Source organism: Ovis canadensis, chromosome 2, assembly GCF_042477335.2.
Source record: "Ovis canadensis isolate MfBH-ARS-UI-01 breed Bighorn chromosome 2, ARS-UI_OviCan_v2, whole genome shotgun sequence".
NCBI lineage: Eukaryota > Metazoa > Chordata > Mammalia > Artiodactyla > Bovidae > Ovis > Ovis canadensis.
Genome location: NC_091246.1, coordinates 205,097,058 through 205,112,546, shown reverse-complemented (window position 1 = coordinate 205,112,546; position 15,489 = coordinate 205,097,058). Strand labels below are relative to the sequence as shown.

General features: G+C 39.3%; 1 protein-coding gene across 4 annotated transcripts in view; it reads left to right on the top strand.

Annotated features, from left to right (window-relative positions):
* Window positions 1-15,489, top strand: part of SF3B1 (splicing factor 3b subunit 1) — a 58,101-nt gene that overhangs the window by 18,430 nt on the left and 24,182 nt on the right. For all 4 annotated transcript variants that reach the window (XR_011254636.1, XR_011254637.1, XM_069577915.1 and 1 more), the window contains exon 2: window positions 3,834-4,010. Coding sequence is in view for 2 of the 4 variants with exons in the window: in XM_069577915.1 (XP_069434016.1) it covers window positions 3,983-4,010 (28 nt within the window). In the remaining 2 variants the exon portion in view is untranslated. The remainder of the gene's footprint in view (window positions 1-3,833; window positions 4,011-15,489) is intronic.

Sequence of the window (15,489 nt, the reverse complement as noted above, 5' to 3'; positions counted from 1 at the left end):
AATCTGCTTAGCTACCTGGGACACCTACTTATGTGTGCTCTGAATCTTGATATTTTAACATTACAAATCAAAGACCGTACTTGGTTGATGACTTTTAGTTAGGAAAAAAAGCTAGTTAATGAATTCACACTAATATTAATATATGCTTTTCAGTTCTAGTTAGACCTGGTATAGCTGAAAGGAAGAGAGATCACCCAAGCTAAATGCAAGACAAGTAGTATCTACAGAATGATTCTTTGGAAGCTTAGAGCTGGATGTGGTTCCAGATTCAAGGTGATGGTGGGGACTCAAGCAACAGGAATGTGTGATTCTTCAGACAAAGTGACAATTTCCACTGATTTTGTTAACTACTTCAACTTAAAATTTCCAAGAAAAGGCATCTTGACTTAGCCAATAACTTCCTTTGTTTTTAGACAGAGTGTGCTGTATTCCAGGCCAGGTTCCAGGTAGCCAGGTACTTGTCTCTTCCAGAACAACCCAGTGCTGTTCGCCTGAACAGAGAGTTTGGTCAGGTCAGTTGAAGCTAGAAGGGAAAGTCAGGCATGACAGACACATTGACCAACATATTCAGAACATCATCTTGGGGTTATCTGTTATTTAACTGAGTAATGCCCAAATTTTCAGGAATAAAGCTGTCTGGTTTTGGAAGTTTAGGCATAACTGAAAGGCAGATAAAAGTAGATTTTTTGCCTGGGGTACCTAGAGGCTGATGTACCTTTGATTTAGGAGACTTCTGGAAAGCTCAACATTACACATCAGGATTGTGGTCACTTTGTCCTGTGACAGTCCCTTTACCTCTGAAAAGATGGGCTTGATAAATTGTCACTGCTTTTCAAGCAGCATGGAGCTTCAAGGCCTTTATAGCTTTATCTCCTATGGTAATTTGTGCAGTTACAGCTAGCATTTAACATTCTGAAAAATTATTTCTTATTCTTTGTCTAGAAGGGCTTCCCTGATAACTCAGTTGGTAAAGAATCTGCCTGCAATGCAGGAGACCCGGGTTTGATTCCTGGGTCAGCAAGATCCACTGGAAAAGGGATAGGCTACCCACTTCAGTATTCTTGGGCTTCCCTGGTGGCTCAGCTGGTAAAGAATCTGCCTGCAATGTGAGAGACCTGGGTTTGATCCCTAGGTTGGGAAGATCCCTTAGAGAAGGGAAAGACTACCCACTCCAGTATTCTGGCCTAGAAAATTCCATGGACTGTATAGTCCATGGGGTCACAAAGAGTCAGACATGATTGAGCAACTTTCACTTTTGTCTAGAAGAATCATGTATAATTGCAACTTTGCAATATATATATATTTTAAGACTGATAAGGAATAGATTTTCCTTCTAATTGGATGTCATCACTGTCAATGATTTGGGTTATAAATAGGCAGGAAGGGGCAGAAAAGCCCTGATTCAAAAAATAATAATTTTATTTATTATTTTCGGCTGTTCTGAGTCTGCTGCCTGGGTTTTTCTTTAGTTGTGGCGAGTGGGGGCTACTCTTTGTTGTGGTGCATGGGCTTCTCATTGCAGTGGTTTCTCTTGTGGTGCATGGGCTTCAGTAGTTGCAGCAAGTGGGCTCAGTAGTTGCAGCTCCGGGGCTCTGGAGCACAGGCTCAATAGTTGTGGTGTAGGGGCTTAGGTACTTTGTGGCATGTCGGATCTTCCCAGATCAGGGATTGAACCCTCGTCTCCTGCATTGGCAAGTGGATTCTTTACAACTGAGCCACCAGGGAAGCCCCCTCCCCCTCTGCAACTCCTGACTTTTGAAATAAAAAATGTATAGGAAATCCATTTTAACTAATATGTGATTAATATTTATTAATATTGGAAATGGAAAGTAAAGGGTGGCTTAGCTGGTGGCTAAGTGGTAAAGAATCCACCTGCCAATGCAGAAGATGCGGGTTCCATCCCCTGGGTCTGGAAGATCCCCTGGACAAGGGAATAGCAACCCACTCCAGTATTCTTGCCTGGGATATCCCATGGACAAAGGAGCCTGGCAGGTTATAGTCCTTGGGGTTGCTAAAAAGTCAAACATGACTTAGCAACTAAACAAGTTATTTTTAAAAACTCTTTATTTCTTACTGTCTAAAAATTCAAGTTAAAGACAATTCAGTTTTGGAAGATTAGGAGAAGGGAGTCTCCAATGATCTTTGACCAAGTCTATCATATCTCACTTCCCAACACATGCCCTTGCCCTACAAAAGTAACTTTTAATACCTAGGAACCTAGAGAAATATGAACATAATACAAAGTGGCCAGCAGGCACAACTTATATCTTGGGAAAGACAGAGGACATGTGATGCCTACTTTACAAATGCTTTTCATTTTTTTCCTGTTCATAAAAATTATATATGCTCATAGCAGAGTATCTGGAAAATACTAAAAATTATTAATATAAAGAAAAAACCACTCAATTCTATCATTAACAAACATTCGCACTTAACATTTTGGTAAATTTCCTTTTCGTATATTTTTTACATGACAGTGATTGTCTTGTATAAATGAGTTTATCTTTAAAAAAATTATAAATCAAGAAATGCAACATCCTTGCTATTATTTTTGTCAACATGGGTGAATTCTTTTAGTTTATTGGTTATTGATGGACATAACAACACCTTTCTTTAATTCATTATTTCTCATTCTTTTACTTTAAAATATGCTATTTTTTATATATAAAAGAATATATGTAATCTATGTGTAGGTTATAAGCCATTTAAGGAATACCTATGGACCCTCTGCCAATCCAAGAACTAGAATTTATCAACAATTGAATTAATAATCTACATGTTCTTCTCTTATCTCATCCCCTTCCTCCTCCAGCTATTGTTTAACCTAAATTAAACTGAAAACTTTAACCCATCAAATTGATTTTTTCATTGATGCTATTAAAATGTCACTTTGGGGGACCTCCCCAGTGGTCCAGTGGCTAAAATTCTGTGCCCCCAATGCAAGGGGCCCAGGTTCAATCCCCAGCCAAAAAAAAAAAAACACCTTACTTTTTTATTACGTAAATTTCTACTAAGTATTTGTATTCTGCGTCTGTCACACCTGCCCTACTAGGCTGCTTCCAGTACCAATTTCCCTATTAAATTCTTATGTTCTTCAGAGTCCAAAGCCAGTGTGACAGGTTATGGTTGTATAGCTGATGTTTAGGAGAAAAAAATACTGATTTAGGAATGACATTTAGGATTATCAGAAGCATTTCATTAGTGTTAGTGCTGACAATCGGGACTTTTCTAAGAACTCAGAAGAGCGTCAGAGTTCCTGCTGTGTAACTTAATAACCGTGTGACCTTGTGCAGTCTCATATATAACCCTGTCCTATCTTTTTTCCGTCATTTCTTAAATGAGATTAGCAACAATTTATCCACTTTGTGGGAGTTATGGGATTACCAACAAGTTACTCTCTTTATGTGAATTTCAATAGCGATTGGGAATGTATATTGTAGACAAAACTCCTAATCAAATGGTAAGTAATTAGTTAAAAAGAGAACGACCTTAAATTACAGAGTGAGGGATGAGACTGTTGTAACTGTTAACATAACTAAGCACTACAACAGCTGAGACATGCTGAGGAAAGTTTTTGGCCTCAAAACGCCGTCTGGTGAATTTGGAGAAAGGGGACTGAAGGTCTGAGGCTTCTTCCAGTCCTGAAACCTTAGTGTTTCTTTCAGCGACTGTTTTTAACTGCCCTGGTGGAATCCACTTTCCTCCACGGCGGAGTTACTAGCTACAGGGCGCTAAGGCCCACGTAGTCCTTGTCGGGTTTACCACGGAAACCGTCTCCGGGAGCAACCCTGACTCCTCCCTCCACCCACAATGCACCTCTCTGTTCTATCTAGGTGGCTGCTCTGTCACGTGTCACCGACCGAGCGCGCTCCCGCTTGGCGCTTGCGCGGAGAGCGGCTCCCAGCTATTTTTCTCCGTGGCAGCGGCGACGAGCGGAAGTTCTTGGGAGCGCCAGTTCCGTCTGTGTGTTCGAGTGGACAAAATGGCGAAGATCGCCAAGACTCACGAAGGTAAGCGGTTTTCCCCTTGTTACGTAGATTCTCCGCTGCCAACCTGCTAAGACTTTGTCTTCCTAGGTTTCTGCCTCTTCCTATGGTTTCTTTTCTGGGGGTCTGAACTCGCGCTTCGGGCCCCGGGTTGTCTGCTCGGCGCCAGAGGCGCAGGCCACTGCCCCGCGTAATGGCGTCCTACTCGTACACCCCCGACAGGCGCTTTGTTCCGTGTTTGGGTACTGTTACTTCAACATTGCTTTTCTTCTCTGATTGGGGCCTCGTTTAAACAGCTCTCTAAGGATAATCCCTGGGTAAAGGAGCGGGGAAAAGGGCGTGGGAACAAAGTCTCTCTCACCTCTCGGAACTGTCGTTGGCATAGTTTGTGCAGGGGAGGGTCAGAAAAGCACTGGATTACGGCAGCCGCTTTCCGGGCTGCGCTCAATCGAGTTTAGTCAAACTGAGGCTCGTTGCTCTTTAAGCTTGGTTAACTTGTATGTCTTCAGGCCTCTAAGATACATACCTTGGTGGTTTTTTTTTTTTTTGGCTGTTGTTTGGAATGATTTGGAAATACAATCTGGTAGTTTTCTCTGTCCTTGATTACTTTTAGTATAATAGGGGCCTTTTTTCTTTTGAGACTGATTTTTGATGGAACAGGGAAAGGCACGTTAATAATGGCCACAGCTCTTGAACAGGTTGGTCGTTTTGTGAAATACAGAGTATGCGAAATTAGGAAAATATTAGAAATAGGCTGTAGCAGTCCCCCTTCAGGGAGTATTCAGAAATGACGGGAAGTAGGGGCACTTTTGCGGAGAAGGCAGTGGCACCCCACTCCAGTACTCTTGCCTGGAAAATCCCGTGGACGGAGGAGCCTGGTAGGTTGCAGTCCATGGGGTCGCTAAGAGTCGGACACGAATGAGCGACTTCCCTTTCACTTTTCACTCTTGCATTGGAGAAGGAAATGGCAACCCACTCCAGTGTTCTTGCCTGGAGAATCCCAGGGACGGCGGAGCCTGGTGGGCTGCCGTCTGTGGGGTCGCACAGAGTCGGACACGATTGAAGCGGCTTAGCAGCAGCAGGGTCACTTTTGAGAAAAGACGAGGTGTATGGGAAGTTGGAACTGCATTCCTTGATTTCTGACTTGAAATCTGAAATTTCAATCAAACACTGCTTCGAAGAGTTAGTTTTATTTCACACGTCGTTTTTTTACTTTTATGTCACGTCGTTTTTGGTTAGTGGCTTGGTGTTAGTTTGTGGGAGGTAATAAAGACTAAAGTCATCAAATTTTATAGTCTGGTGGGGAAACAGGTATCTATTTTCATTCTTTACGAGGCAATTGAATGCTTAAACAAATATAAGCAGTGTATTTTGGGAAGCTGGGTAACGGAGTCATTAATTTATGCTTAGGGCTATTTCATAGAGGAGATGACGTATCCCTGGTCTAAAAGGATCAATCGGTTTTAAATTAGGGGAGGACATTTGAACCTGAGATGACGTCTTGTTCCTAGTTAGTGACTCGTGAAAGATGTGTTTGGCTAGTTGGGGCAGGAAAAGAGAGTTCAAGGAGGAAAAAAGGAGATGCATCTGAAAAATGTTGGTTGGGGCTGTTAATGATTGTGTCACCCCTGGGAATTGAGTCCAGTTTTCTGCAACTTAGGAAACAGACTAATGAAGTGGCAGTGACTTTTATATTTTTACTGTTCTTGTTAGGTATTTGGGATTGAAACACTGTTTTAATACCAAAGTGTTTTGGGGGCACTTCTGTCTTTACTACTTTTGTAAAATAATTAGAAAACATAAAGATGTTGGCTATTCTTGTTTATCTTGTAGGTTATTCATTTGGGGCATTTTGTGGCCTTGATTACTTTATCAGTATCTTTATGATAAGATAACTTTTGGATAGGAAAATCAAAGTTATGATTAGTTTTCCTGTGTTTTAGAAGCATAGTTGAAAGTTTTAGTCTATAGAAGATTGCAATTCATTTACCGGAATTGGTTTTATATGGGATTATACTCATGAATTAGCTGAGGCCTAAAGTATTGGAGCGTTCAGTTTCAGGTGTGAACACTGTCTGTATACAAGACACTGTCCAATCACTTACTGCAGTGTAAGACAGTATGATGAATGTTACAGTTTCTTGTTCTTTCCTCATGACATTTTCCTGGAGAGTACTAGTTCTTCAGAGTCCATCTCTGTTTTTACTTCTTAAGCCATCTCCGATAAACTGGATCAGAATAACTTTCTTGGATTTTTGTTTGTGTATTTGACTTGCGTGTGCTTCTGTTACAACACTCCTAATCTTTATTACTTATAATATTTTACAGTGTTAAGGTTTTTTCTTCCACTTACAGTTGTATACAGAAACTGTCCTTTGGTATCCTCCGTTCCTGATGTATGAATGCTGAATATTTTAATCAACACTTACTGAGAGATTATACTGAAAGTATTAAGACTATCACAGAAAGGGGGCACTTAAACACTGACCTTTGAACAGTTTGGTAGGTTTGAATACTTCTGTTTGGCTAAGATAATTGGGAAGGACTTGAATTTTGGGACCTTCCTGAGTTTATATTTTGGAAACCTCCTGAGACATATTAACATCAAATTAGGATATTTGGCTAGGCTTGACTTTGGCCTTCCAGTATCTCCAGGATAAAGCACCCTCTTCATTCTCTGAGGTAACATTACTTCTGTGACTTAAAGTCATTGATTGTGGTAAAGGATGATCTAGAGGGAGTAAGGGTAACCTTTTAGGATGCTGAAGTAGTTGAGAGGAAGTCTTGAATTTGAATTTCACTGGAGCAGTCTTGGTTTTTTGGGCTGTGCTGAGTGCCTTGCGGGATCGTAATTCCCTCACTAGGAATTGAACTCAGGCCATGGCAGTGAAAGCACAAGTTCTAACTATTGGAACTCCCTGGGCCAACTTTTAAAAGTATGTGATACTTGTTTAATTTGTGTCTTAAAGTTGTGCATCATGTTGCTTTTTTATATAAAAATTATAATCTTTTCATCCTAAATAATGCTTCTGGTAAAGACGTTTCTTTGTTGTATCTGGTAATTTATTGTTAAAATATGGCTGCATCAGTACTTTGTAATTGAGTCTTGTGAGATAAATAATACTTCAGTATTCAAGCTGAATTAAGTTATTGTTGTACCTTCCAATATAGTTTTTTTCCATAGGCTATTATTTCCCTTCATTGATCCAAACCAATCTTTTTTTTCCTCTCTTGTTGTCATATTCCTTTCAAATATTTGTTAGGATCAACCCGTAACATCCTATTTAACCAACCCAATTATTATTTTTTTATCCTGGGTCACTGTGGCTTATAAGCTTCCCAGTATTGAAATATAAAAAGAACTAGATTTATTCAAATCAAATGCAATCCCTTTTTGCATGTCGTTGTCAAGTATATAAAGTTATTAATGTGGGTAATCTTGTCAGCCAGCAGTTCTTCAGATACTGCTGATTTTGGCCCGTGAGGGAACCACGGTGTTCTGTCTGGAAAGGAAAAAAGATGGATTATCCAAAAATTCCATGTATTGGCTTGTTTGGCCACTATCCCTTGAATGGATTTTCAGGGGCATCACAGGGCTGAAAAAGTTTTTCCCTAATTCTTTGCTCGCAGAATGGCTGGAATAATGATTTTATTTCTCTGTATCTTCTGAGATTTTTACTTTCCTGTGTCCAGAATAGTTGTTATTTCAGTTTTGTAGACATGCAGTATGAATGTTGTTAGTCAAAGTAAAAAGGAAAAAAGTTGTTGAAAGATTTCAAAATTTTTCTTCCTGTAGAATTATGTAAGAATTTAATTGATACTAGTTAGGAATTAATTTTTTAGGAACTGTTGTTTGTAGTGTTCAGTAAAATAATTTACCACCATAGTTAAAGACTGAGAGTTGATATACAGAATATACTTTCTATTTTTCTGCATATTTTTTAGAAGTCTCATATTTGATAAATCCTTGTTTACCACTTGCTTCTGATTGGTGGTGATTAGATGTTACTTATGGATCAGACTAAAAGGTGTCAGTGAATGATTAACATCCAAAGGCTGTGTCTGGGAGAATTCCCTGACAGTCTAGTGGCTAGGACTCCGAGTTTGCACTACAAGGGCCACTGGTTCTATACTTGGCCAGGGAGCTAAGATCTCACAAGCCTTGCAGCACGACCAAAGGCTGTGTCTGTGTAATGCAAAGTGATGAATTATAGAATGGTGCAAATAGTACAAATTAAAAATGAGGAATAAAGATGTATCAAGGAGGAGGAAGTGCTGCACGCTAGATTTAGCATTGTCTGAGGCATAGAAAAAAGGAAAGGCACAGAAGGGGAAACCAGTAGGACAGAATTGGTGGGGAGCAGTTAAACAGTTGTATCAGATGTGACCAGTGATGGTTTATTTCAGAGTTTGATATTTAGGTCTTCGTTTTAAATACAAACAGTAGGTTAGATGTTTTCCATCTTTTAGAAGGTACAAGTTCCAGCATTACTTTATTTTTTGATGTCAAACTCGATTCCCATATGAAACATTTAATGTATTTATGTCCAGAAAATGTCTATAATTTTAAGTGTTATCACAATTTTTGGATTAGTAATAAACAATTTTTAAGTAAATGAAAAATGGAAATCTGCTTATTGAATGACTTGAGATTTCAAATGGGCCTCTTCATAAATTTATTCATGAATTCACACTGTTAATATAATCAACCTCTTGTCTGCTAGGAAGGATTTGTTCTCTGATAGTCGAAAATCATCCTAGGATCAGTTTCCCTCCAAAAAGAGGAGAGTTTCCATTGAATGATGACATTTCTGTAGATCACTGGAGCATAGTTAGTTTTTAAAATATATATACCTTAACGTTTAGAAGATTTCACATTACCGGCACTTGCAAGATGAGTAAAACTAGAAAAGAAAAAAATTGAAACAAGAATTGAAACTTTTAAGGGTTAAGATAGTACATCGGAGAACTTAAAAAGTTCTGTTTATGTACACCAGAGGATTTCATTTCAGAGAAGAGAGAGCTTTTATTTTCTGTTGCATGGGGCCAGAGGCTGTGTTTTCAAAGGGTTAGAAGAAATGAGAACCAAGAATGAGAAAAGAGAAACTTTAAATTGCTTTTAAAACATTTTAACTTTTTATTGAAAATTGAAAACATACACAAAAATACAATAGTGAAATAAACCCCCATATTGTGTTAATCATCTAATCATGTGGCTTGAACAGTTGTAAAGGTAGAGCCACCTTTTCTTAATCTCTTCACTAGTCTTTTTCACCTTTCCTATTATTTCAAAGCAAATGCCAGATACATAATTTTATCCATTTTTTGGGATAAATTTATTTTCTGATTATTAGGTCTCTTTCTCAATCTTATTATGGCAAATATACATAAAATATGTAAATCCTAAGTTCTTTTTGGACTTCCCTGGTAGCTCAGATGGTAAAGCGTCTGCCTACAGTGTGGGAGAGCCACGTTCAATCCCTGGGTTGGGAAGATCTGGAAAAGGAAATGGCAACCCACTCCAGTATTCTTGCCTGGAAAATCCCATGGATGGAGGAGCCTGGTAGGTTACAGCCCATGGGGTCACAAAGAGTCGGACACGACTGAGCAACTTACGACCTATTGCATTGGTTTCTACCAAACATCAAGAGTCAGCCATAGGTTTACCCATGTCCCCTCCCACGTGAACATCCCTCTCACCTCCCTCCTCAGCCTACCCCTCTAAGTTGTTATCCAGCCCTGAATTTCCTGAGTCATGTAGCAAATTCCCATTGGCTATCTATCTTACACATATCCATACATTTTTCAGTGTGTATCTCTAAAATATAAGGACTTTTAAAAATACCATCATTAAGAGGGGGGAAAAACCATTATTGGGAGTTCCCTGGTGGTCTAGTGGTTAGAAGTCAGCTCTTCACTGTGGTGGCCTAGGTTCAATCCTTGGTTGAGGAACAGAGATCCTGCATGCTGCATGGCACAGCCCTCCCTCCTCCCCCCCAAAAAATCATTATTAAACCTAAGACTAATAAAATATCCATCAGTGTTTTACTTTGCTGATTGCCTTATAAACATTTTTTTACGATTCATTTGAATTAAATTCCAAATAAACTTCATATATTGTAATCTTAAATCTGTATGTTCCTCCTTCATGTCTTTTTATTTTTTCTTAGAATTAACTGATGGCAGTACCTTTGTCCTGTAGGGTTTCCCACAGTCTGGAGGGAAAGGAGAAAATGGTGATAAAAACACAACTCTCTGTTAGACACTCCCACCACTGCTGTGACAGTCAAGGTGTCAGGCCCACAAGCAAGGAAAGCTCCAAGAAAATTAATGGCTTTTGGAAAGAGTACAGTTCTGAAATAATACTCCAGGTTTTGGTTAGAGTAGCCAAGGCAAGGAAGTCTAATAAAGGACTTGAAAATTCAAGTGCCCCTCCCACTCTAACTTTGCTAAGTCACTATAGTCTCATTGGACTCTTTTCCACCCTATAGACTGGAGCCCGCTAGGCTCCTCTGTCCATGAGATTCTCCAGGCAAGAATACTGGAGTGGGTTGCCATTCCCTTCTCCAAGGGATCTTCCTGATCCAGGAATCAAACCCTGATCGAACCCTTGTGTCTTCTCCATTGGTAGGCGAGTTCTTTACCACTAGTGCCATAACAATGAATATACTCAAAATTTTCTAATAAGCTTTATTACTACCGGAAATTTTTTTTTTTTGACTCCTATTGATTAGTATGCAGATGACACCACCCTTATGGCAGAAAGTGAAGAGGAACTCAAAAGCCTCTTGATGAAAGTGAAAGAGGAGAGTGAAAATGTTGGCTTAAAGCTGAACATTCAGAAAACGAATATCATGGCACCTGGTCCCATCAGTTCATGGGAAATAGATGGGGAAACAGTAGAAATGATGTCAGACTTTATTTTTTGGGCTCCAAAATCTGCAGATGGTGATTGCAGCCATGAAATTAAATGACACTTAACTCCTTGGAAGAAAAGTTATGAGCAACCTAGATAGCATATTCAAAAGCAGAGACATTACTTTGCCGACTAAGGTCCGTCTAGTCAAGCTATGGTTTTTCCAGTGGTCATGTATGGATGTGAGAATTGGGCTGTGAAGAAGGCTGAGCACCAAAGAATTGATGCTTTTGAACTGTGGTGTTGGAGAAGACTCTTGAGAGTCCCTTGGACTGCAAGGAGATCCAACCAGTCTATTCTGAAGGCAATCAACCCTGGGATTTCTTTGGGAGGAATGATGCTAAAGCTGAAGCTCCAGTACTTTGGCCACCTTATGTGAAGAGTTGAGTCACTGGAAAAGACTCTGATGCTGGGAGGGATTGGGGGCAGGAGGAGAAGCGGACGACAGAGGATGAGATGGCTGGATGGCATCGCTGACTCGATGGACGTGAGTCTGAGTGAACTCCGGGAGTTGGTGATGGACAGGGAGGCCTGGTGTGCTGCGATTCATGGGGTCGCAAAGAGTCGGACATGACTGAGCAACTGAACTGATAGACATACCTTAAAACGGAAATACCAACTTAAGAAAAACCCTGTTCTTGACAGGTTATCCTCTAGGATCATCCTTTAGTGAGGCTCTTTGGTAAATACAAGTCTAATACTTAACTATTACTTTGATTTTCCCCCCCCCACCCCCTCAGGCCTTTGTTTGTTTGTTTTTTAACCACTTCCAGAATATGCCAGCTCTGGGGATTTGAAGAATCGTGCATCATTGTAATTTTTAGGATTCCAGATCTACCATCAAGATAAGGAATTTCTAGTTCTTTTTTCTTTTCTTAAAAATTTTTATTGGAGTGTAGTTGATTCTGCTTTTATCTGTTTTTCAACTTTCAGCATTAATAACCAAGAGTGCTATCATAGAAGGCTCCTTCCCCCTTGATAGATTTTACTGAAGATCGGGGTAGGGTTAGTTAGAGAACAGAAGTGAGGTGCTTATTCAGATAATTTAGAAATCCATATTAGATGTTTGTACCTCCTGTTACCCTTTAATGCCATAAAACTGGGATTTTTAATTTCACGTATCCCAGCTTTTCTTCATTTTACTTGTTCCCTTAATTTCTCTCCCATATTGTATTGGTCAGATTCTTCTGTTATACAGAATAATTCATTTCTCCTCTGTTCTTAAACTTGCTCAAGTAAACCCACAAAAAGGACTTCAAAAGTTTCTGATCAAATGAAACATGTTATTCACAGGTTATTTACTCTGGGGGTATTAAAATCTGTTCACACAAAAACCTGTATGCTAATGTTTACAGCAGCTTTGTATCTCTGCAAGCTGCAAACAACTTGAATGCCAGTCAAATAGAGAATGGATAAACACTCTGTGGTATGGTGGAATACAGCTTGGTAATAAAAAGGCATACACTATTGATACACACAACGTGAAGACTGGAATACTTACACGTTTTGGTGGATTAAGAGTGCTAGCTCTTGGCAGTCACATATGTGACCATTAGGAGGTCCCAATCTTTTGTCCAGTCTCCAGTGGACAGTATCCATTTTTCTTTATTTTCACATCTGAATGTCTTGAATTATAGAGATTCTAAATTGGAAGGGGATTAGTTGGTAATAGAGGATTTGTTCATGTTGGTCATAATTGAACTAGAGCTAGATTAGCATAAACATTTCCTTCTTTGCCTCCTCACATCCTTTTTTAAATATTTTAGACCTCTGGTTATTCTTTTGGGTATGTTCCACCTCAGTTTTTTTCATACTTGCTAAGAAGTTTGAGGGAACTCTGGGAGTTGGTGATGGGCAGGGAGGCCTGGCCTGCTGCAATTCATGGGGTCGCAAAGAGTCGCACACGACTGAGCGACTGAACTGAACTTAAGAAGTCTTATGTGTTAATCGTTTGCCGTCTGAAATTATCTATTTGCTTATTTTTAGTCAGTTCATATTTAAGAAAGTACAGGAATACTTGTGTACCAGTAGCTGTAATGTAGCGTTAGGTAACTTTGAAAATAAAGAGCTAAAGATAACTTTTTTGTCTTTCCCAGAGATGTAGAATGTAAAATTTGAAAGCTGTGAATTTTATAAACCTTGCTGGAGAGAAAACTTTGAAATATTACTTTCAGAGACTTCTACAGATCACATTTCTATTATGAAATGTAATACAGTAAAGTGTAGGGAAAAAATGTACTGAACACAGTGTAACCCGTTGCCCAGCTTTACCAATTCTTAATATTTTGCCATAATTGTTCCACAATAAGAAAACTGTTGCTAATCAGTAAAGACATAAAATCAGTAGGTTAAATTCAGTAGATGACAGTTTCTGAATAAACATTTTATCCAAATAAAGGGATAATAGTTGGTGAAACCTTACAATGGAAAAGTTCTTTAGAGGGAAAATAAAGCTGTCTGTGATGTAAGTTGGGGACTGAGCACGCTGCACAATGATAGGTATAGTGTGATGCAGTTTTTATGACAGTGCCCCTTTCTGGTTTTTTATTTGTATATCACCTAGAGGAAAATATAAAATTGGTGATTTTGGTGAGACTGGGATGGGGCTGCAAGTGGAAAGGTGTTGGGCTAGGTATGAGTTTCCTGATAATGTGGAAACCTGGGTTCATACACGGGAGATTCTGGTTTAGTGTATTTGAGACCTAGGAGTCTGTTCTTGTTACAGATTCCTGAGGTGATTTTGATGTAAGTGGTTAGTAGACTACACTGATGCTGTGGAGAGGAAATTGCAGACTATTTGGCTGGCGCGATTAACCCATTTGTGTTTATTGCCTGAGTCCTGATGACAGTAGCATTTATGGTTCTTTAAAAAAAAAAATCTATTTACTTTCAAAAATGATACATGCACCTAGTGGTGGTTGTTTTTTATTTTTTTAAACCGTAAACATTTGTGAAATGGCAGTGTTCAAAAAGGAAAAAATGAGAATTGATCTCCACTCACCCTTGAGCCAGTCTTGCTAATCCCTGAGAGAGTTCTTTGTATTATATCAGGAGAAAAAGTGTTCTGGGGGGTGGGGGTGGGGAGAGCTAATATGAGTTAAAGCTTAAATATATATGTAAATATATAAACAACAGTAGAGTGGATAGTAAAATGAATCAGTCAACTCAGATGACAATATTTCTGTTTGTGGTTAATTGTGATGGAGGCCCTTGGCTGCCTGGGCTGCTGTAAGTTTTGAGGGGAGAAATGCAGGGAAAATGAGTGGGGGTGGTAGTGCTATAAGAGATTCATTTACAAACTGGGGCTGCTAATCTCAGTATTAACTCTGTTGGGTTATTTTGAGTTTCTGAGACTTGCTCCTGCACGCTGTGCCTTGGACTAGATAATGTTATTACATTTTCTACTTGAAGCCACACACATCTTGAAGACTTAGGGTTTTCTCCCTTAGCTGGGGGTGGGGGTCAGGCATTTATTTGTACCACTTGAACTGTTTCCTTTTGATGCTTGCAAACTTAATAAATGAGTGTTTCAGAAGTGCCTAGTATCAAAGGACTAGTTCATTTGAAGGTAATGAGCTAGCAAGAAATGCCTATTTGTGAGGTCACAGATCGCTGGCAGTGGAAACGCTTTTTTTCTTTACACATCTATATATTATTTCAGATTATTAAAATGAAACATTAGTTCATAATTTAAAGTTACCTGGTGTCAGGAAAGACTTTCAAAAAAGGTTGGAAGACTAATCTGTATTTAAAGAAGACTGAAGAGACATGACTATATGCAGTGTGTGGTTCTTGATAGGATCAGGAAACAAGAGAACATGTTACTAGGATGTGAAGGATGTTACTAGAATGATTGGGAAATGATCATAATTTAGATAATTGAGATATGAAATTAGATTATAAGATGATGAGTTAAAAATTAGCAAAGCAGTTAAGAGTTGACACTTCATTCACCACATGTGCATCTTCTGAATGTCAGACCTATGGATAGACGCAGTGCTTGGGGGCTCATTGAATGCTTAAGTGTTTCATGCTCATTATGTCATTTAATCCTTAAAACGAAACTCTCTGTTGTAGGAAACTGAGACACATAGATCAGTGTATTAATTAGTAGGTAAAGAACCTTTAAGGCATACATTTTTAATCTAAAGCTCGGACTCTAAATCATAAATCTAATGTGATGGTGATTGCAGCCAAGCTGTAGGGCTCTGTACATGCTTAAGAATTTAGATTTTATCCTTTGTTATTTTACTATTGAAGATGTTTAGGCTTTTACCTCGGAACTTGTTAGGAATGCAGAAACGTGGGTCTGATCTAGGCCTTCTGCATTCTAACAAAATCAGAACCCACAGACGATTTGTTGCACATTTGAGTTTGAGACCCACTCTCTACAGTACTGTTTTTACCTCTCTGAAGTGAAGTGAAGTGGCCCAGTCGTGCCCGACTCTTTGCAACCCCATAGACAGTAGCCTGCACTGAGCTCCTCCGTCCATGGGATTTTCTAGGCAAGAGTATTGGAGTGGTTTGCTGTTTCCTTCTCCAGGGAATCTTCCCAACCCAGGGACCGAACCCAGGTCTCCCGCATTG